This window comes from Vigna radiata, chromosome 4 (genome assembly GCF_000741045.1).
Source record: "Vigna radiata var. radiata cultivar VC1973A chromosome 4, Vradiata_ver6, whole genome shotgun sequence".
In the NCBI taxonomy this organism is placed as follows: Eukaryota; Viridiplantae; Streptophyta; class Magnoliopsida; order Fabales; family Fabaceae; genus Vigna; species Vigna radiata.
Window position 1 is genome coordinate 15,046,100 of NC_028354.1, and position 6,258 is coordinate 15,052,357.

Consider the following 6,258-nt stretch of genomic DNA (forward strand, 5'->3'; position numbering starts at 1 on the left):
ATTGAACAAATCGTTTATGTTACCTAACTACATAAGAGTTAGCTGTCCACACATCCAGGACAACGTCACAAACATAAGTTTAAATGACATATGTAGTAGAAAAACCATTATGTAATTTGACTCTTAACACATACGAAGTTTTTAAGGTACATATATATACTGGTCTAACTAAGTGGCTCTGACAAGGGGTGAGTGAGGCATTGGTGAATGAGGTGACATCATGTGAGGTGACATAACACTCTCATCAAACCTTCTTGATGAGAAGCTGAGTCTAAGGTTGCTTTTCCAACGTTTGAGTTCCACTGGTTTCCCTGTCTCTTTGCCAACAAATGCTCTGATTCTCTTGAGTGCAACTTCCACAGTTTCATCATCCATGTTAGCAAAGCAAACCCTATACCAACCGGGCTCAGGACAATTGAAAGCTGAACCTGGTGACACATTAAGCTTCACCTCGTTGATGATCACACGCCACAGCATCATTTCACCGTCGAATGTTTTTTCCTTCAGCAAGCTCCTCAAGTTCATCCAGAAGAAAAGCCCTGCATTGCTTGGCAAGCAAGTAATGTTCACCTTTTCAAGGCCCTTTATGAAGTGATTATGCCTTGCACCCAACCTTCTTCCACTCTCTGCCAGAAACCTCTCCACAAACTCGTTATCAGAAAGCATCGCAGCCAGAAGAAACTGTGTCTGAGTTGAGACTAACCCAAAGCTTGACATTTTCCTCCCATTGTTCACCACTTCATCGTTGTACGAATAAACTATCCCAACTCTCAACCCCGGAATCCCCAAGTCCTTGGACAAACTGTAAACAATGTGAATAAGGTCTTTATTGCAGTGCTCTAACTCTTGTATCACTTCAGAGACACTCACAAAGCAAGGAGCTCTGAACACTGTGGCAGAATATATTTCATCGCACACTAAGTGTATGTTCTTCTCATTGATGAACCCCACGATGCTCTTCAGTGTTTCCTTGTCCATGGTGGTTCCTAGAGGGTTCGAAGGGTTTGTTATGATCAACCCTTTCACGTTGATATTACCATCTTTTGCTTTGCCGTATGTTTCTTCAAGAGCCTCCCTCGTTATCTTGAAGTTGTTGCTGCTGTCACATTCTACGGGAATGAGTTGAGCCTTAGTTCTCCAACACAAGTCTCGGGCAAATCTGCAATAATAAAACACGCAGAATTTACGTCAGATAAATCAAACATGTCGTTCTCGTAACACGTGATGAAACATTCATATATATATCTATATATGTTAACTTTGACACTTCTTGTTACAAAATATTATGAACAGGAAGTTATATTCAAATTTGTTGACGGATTGCTGTGTTGTAATGGTCTCTGAGGCCAGACAAATTAAGGATTTGAATTAGTTGACTGCAGATTTTTCCATGGTAAAGGCTACGAAACATTGGATAGACTTTAACTTTACAAACTTGTGAGAATTAATAATATTCTCTGGGTTTATCTAGCTAAGAACCAAGAATTTCTTCTTTTTTGTAAAAAAAAAATAAAATTATTTGACATGACTATCATTTAACCGTAAAATATCTTAATAAAAACTAATCTTCGTATTTCTAAAATAAAAGCAAGGAGTGGTATTAAATAATAGTATAAAAACAATTATGGTGTCGTGTCCTTTTCTTTAAACGAAAAGATGACACTATGAAACTGGATTTTGATTATACTTCCATTTGACACTCATAAATAGTATTATTTTATTTTAAAAATTTGTTTATAGTCATTTTCATTTACTAAATATAATATTTTATAAATAAAAGGAAGAGTCAAATGCAATGAAGAGAAAAGTTTGGTCTGAAAATATAATTTTGCAATGCGTGAGCGAGAGCTAAGGTGGTCGTGGTTTCAAAGTTAAAAAGGCAAATGTCCACTCAACTACATGAAGTCTCTTATTTTGTATTTACATAACACGTGTCGTTGACTACTCACCTGGTACATAATAGCAGCCTACAAATGTTAACCAGTACATGGTGGTCATTTAATCGTATTGGAATTTTCTTAAAAAAAAAAAATTAACTTTTTACGATTAATAAATTTAATTAAAATATTTCTTTTCATTTTATTTTTATACAAACATGGTAAAATTTGAACGTGTTAAAGAAAGACTGTTTCTCGATGAAGGGTATGTGTAGTTTGTCTTTTAAAATTAGTAAAAGATATATTGATGATGACGAATTGTGTGTGAAAACAACTTGGTTATTTAAATCCAACTTTTAACAGGTTGTTTTGTATTTTTTAAGGATTTATTTATTTTTTAAATAGCAAACCTTCACCTAACTCATTGAACCAAATGGCGTACAGTTGGAATGATGTTGTGTATTGTGGTGGTAGGCCAAATATTCATCACATCATTATCATTAGTTTCGATCGATGAAAGAGTATTTTCTTCACATTGTTGTATGTCGAATGCTCTTGTTTTGTGAATTGAAAACTAGTTTTAAAAATATATTAAAACATAATAAGATTAACGAAGACAAAAATAGTTATTAAGGTTTGTGGTTGCTTAAAGTTTTGTCGAGTTTTAACGTAGTGTGAAAGAGTATGATTCATTGAATGAAAACAGAAGTGATGAAAGAGAGGGTACATACGCTGGATAATAAGGGTTAGGAACCAGAAAAGCATCTCCAGGATTAGCCAAACAGAAGATAACTAGCTCGTTAGCCCCAGTGGCCCCTCCACCCATAACTATACGGTCAGGATCAAATCTCACTCTTCCACCTCTCACTCTTGACATAAAATTTGCCACAGCCTGCATAAAATAATATCAAAACAAAACTCATTTCTTATGTCATTCTGATATCATAACTATCTTATCAACTCACACTATAATTTTCTTACATTTCTGAACTCTGGCAATCCATGATAGTCCTGAAAGTTTGCAATATATTTGAACCATTTCACTCCTTCAGGTGTGCAAACGGAGGCTTGGGGATTCTTCATTATCCAGTCTTGAATCAGATCCAAGGTCAGCTGCAAAAGTTATCAGAAATTATACATTATCAGCTGCAAAACCTCATTGTGGCTACGCAGATTGTATAAACTATAAACTAAGAAAATATCAAATACATATAGTGTACCGGATTTTCTGCAAGACCCAACTGAATAACACCCTGAGGATTTTGTGTGGGGTGAAAAGGGTTTGATTCATAGGCCTTCCAGCCATCAAAATAAGGAGAGTTCTCTCCATGCTTGTCGTTGGTTGCAATCTCAGACAGAAGTTGGAAACTTTTGTTCCTTAAAGCCATGATGATTCTGGTATATGTGTAGTTTAGTGTTTGTGTGGTCACTCTTGCTATTGTAGCAATGGAGCTGCAATTTGCAAAATGGGAGGGAGTGTTGCTGGATTTATATAGAATAGAACTTCAGAATTTATAGGTGGAGCTTAGATTTCCCAATAAAATTAATGGATTTTTTGGTCAAATTATAGTAGTTTGCGTGTTTCAACCATGACTCTTGAACGTGGAATTATTATGAAGTGCACCATCAGTATAAATAAATATATTTACTTATATATACCCTTTTATCATTAACTAAATTTAACTAAAAACAGATTAGCATTATAAATAACAAGAGTTAAAATAACATGTATTTTTATAATTTTAATAAACATTAACTAATTAAAAACATATTGGGAAGTACCCATTTCATAGCGACATCTGTAAGACGTACTCAAAAACCCGAAACTTTTAATTTCGATTTGATTTTATTTCTAATTAACGTAAATTTTCCAACAAAAAGGAATACTTATATATAATGTTATTTATACATAAATTTGTTGAAGAAATTCTTGGTGAGTTTTAGTTTGGAAAACATGTCAAAAAACAATATATGAGCAAGTGTCTGTGAAGGAGAAGTTTCCTGTGAAACTACCCTCGCTTGGTTTCATTCAAAGGAAAGGTAGAAATTGTATACGAGAAATAAGATGAATGTAAGAAAAGTCTAATGCACTTTTTATACTATAGAAAAAATATATAAAGGAAGTTGAAGGAGAAAAAAATGTATTCATCTGCCATTAATAATTATATTTATATATATAAATATTATTTTATGTTGTATATCAATAATAAAAATCATGGTAATTATAAAAAAATTATTTATCTTTTTCTCCTGTTATATGTAAATCATCATTTATTCTCATTTTTTTTTTCCACACATTGATGTTCTCTCTTTCAATAAGCTTTGTTTGAAACTATTCCCATATAAAGGAATGTGAACTAAACAATAGTTAAAACATTTCTGGTTGAACTTATTTCAACTTGGTGATATTAAACGCTTCCTCACGTACACTATTTCTACTATTGTCGTGTCAAACATATAAACTAGCTGTTGCTATTTATATAAGCACATTAATATATTCATTTTGTTTCAACCCTAAATTACCTTCAAGGTTAGTTTCGTTTTAGATTTTTCATGTTTTTGTTTGGTTGTTTGTTGGATGTTTTATGTAGTATTTTCTGAACAGCGTTTCATGTTTTTTGTTTTTTCGATAAATAGAAAACAATGTTTTCTAGACAAAGTTTTTGTGTACAAATTTGTTTATGTGTTTGTTTATGAGATTATATAATATGATTTGTGTGATATGAAATGGTGATAAAATCAATCAAATTTTTTTTAAAAAAAAAATACTTTAGACAACGATTCTGATAAAAATTGAGATAAAAAAAGGATTTATTATTTCGGTTCTGGATCTAACCGAAACAATAAACCCATTTTTTTTTTGCTTTATAGCTTCGAGTTTGTTAAACCGAGGCAAAATCATAACATTTTTGTTTCAGTTTTTGAACTGAGACCAAAAGTCTCAACTTTTTACCTCACCTGAGTATATATTATTTTGCAACCGTTGTCATAAAACAAAAACAACCGAGGCAATTTCCTTTCATTGCACTAGTGTGAGAGAATTGAATTTGATAAAAGAAACGGAGTTGTAGATAATCTTTTCTTTGTTTTGAATAATGAGAAAGAAAGAAGATGGGACCTAAAAGTATAGAGTCGGTGTTGGAGTGCATACCCTAAAGGGTAAATGGAGTAGCTTGGTGGAGACAGGTCGCATTAGTGATTTCCCGAAAGGAAGTGCCCTTAAATTATACGACGGCAACATACATTGCAATGGTGTTAGGGTAGGTCCCAAGACTAAAGAGTGAATACCAGATTTAGGAAAGGATACTGGATTTGTTAGGTTGCTTATAAGGGTTTGAAGTCTTTTGTTTACTGGATATAGTAAGAATGAAGTGTGATGAACACTTCCAAATTTGCTGGGATAAGTAGAGACTTTTTGGACAGACTGAAGTGATGCTATTGCAACTCATGGCATGCATGGTTCGAGTTTAGGTAAAAGTATAATCTCATCATCACTCGCTTCAAACTTTGCATGTGGGGATGAATACCAAGTGAGATCCGCGTCACGATTCATACCTTCTTCATTATCCATCCCTTTGAGACTCATAACCCTTCCGAACACATTTATTCATTTTTCATTTACTAAATCATTTTTTAATACACATTATCTGCCCATCAACATCCTTTTCCATTAATCATCTTTCTTAAATAATTCATCTCCTCATCATTTTCCTAAAAATCTTACAAAATTATTTCCTTAAACCCTTTTTAAATATCTACTACCTCTTGCAATGTTATTTTCATATGGTAATATACCATCAAGATAAAGAGATGCCAGTGACAATATGGATTTTATATATTTAAAGAAAAAAAGTTGATGGGTGATATATATTATTGTTCTTATCTCTGCTCCATGCTAAAGAAAGAAGGATAATGTCAGGATTTTCTAGAGCAGTATAGTGGAAAACATTATTCGTTTTATACGCCTATTTTGTTAAAGAATGTTGATATATTTTCGATATATATTTTTCATTATTGGTTAAGAATTAAAAAAAAAAATAGTATACAAACTCATTCTTATATATAATTTTAACAAATTGACGTGTTGCTAATGTTTCTATTTTAAAGCAACATTTTATTTTATAAGTTAATTATTTTGGAAGAACTGATTGACTTTATTGGATTACATTTTATGGGTAAGTATTTATTTTAAAAAAAATTACATTTTTTTTTTCTCTGAAAATCAATTTTGAGAAACCAAAATCATAACCAAACAATGCAAATTAAGTAAAATCTGATACTTTTGTTGCTGCTGAAAAAATATTGTTCTATTATCCAAAATATATAAGTTATCAGATATTAATTAAGTAAGAATGAGAAAGGTTAAAAATGGAGAATCCTT

At 32.2% G+C, this 6,258-nt stretch overlaps 1 protein-coding gene across 1 annotated transcript; it reads right to left on the bottom strand.

The window, feature by feature from the left end:
• Nucleotides 1-60: 60 nt before the first annotated feature.
• On the bottom strand, nucleotides 61-3,338 carry LOC106759016 (1-aminocyclopropane-1-carboxylate synthase 1). Its single transcript, XM_014642030.2, has 4 exons — nucleotides 3,098-3,338; nucleotides 2,859-2,990; nucleotides 2,609-2,769; nucleotides 61-1,159 (listed from the first exon to the last, which is right to left on the bottom strand). Exons 1-4 carry the CDS (start codon nucleotides 3,263-3,265, stop codon nucleotides 169-171), a joined length of 1,452 nt encoding a protein of 483 aa, XP_014497516.1. The 5' UTR covers nucleotides 3,266-3,338; the 3' UTR covers nucleotides 61-168.
• Between the last annotated feature and the right edge of the window lie 2,920 nt (nucleotides 3,339-6,258).

What these genes read in the sequence shown, in the direction of transcription:
- LOC106759016 (XM_014642030.2), bottom strand. Translation starts at nt 3,265, where the DNA reads ATGGCTTTAAGGAACAAAAGTTTCCAACTTCTGTCTGAGATTGCAACC. An exon ending in GATTGCCAGAGTTCAGAAAT is followed by an intron (nt 2,770 to 2,858) that starts GTAAGAAAATTA and finishes TATTTTATGCAG; the next exon opens with GCTGTGGCAAATTTTATGTC. An exon ending in CCTAACCCTTATTATCCAGC is followed by an intron (nt 1,160 to 2,608) that starts GTATGTACCCTC and finishes TTATTATTGCAG; the next exon opens with ATTTGCCCGAGACTTGTGTT.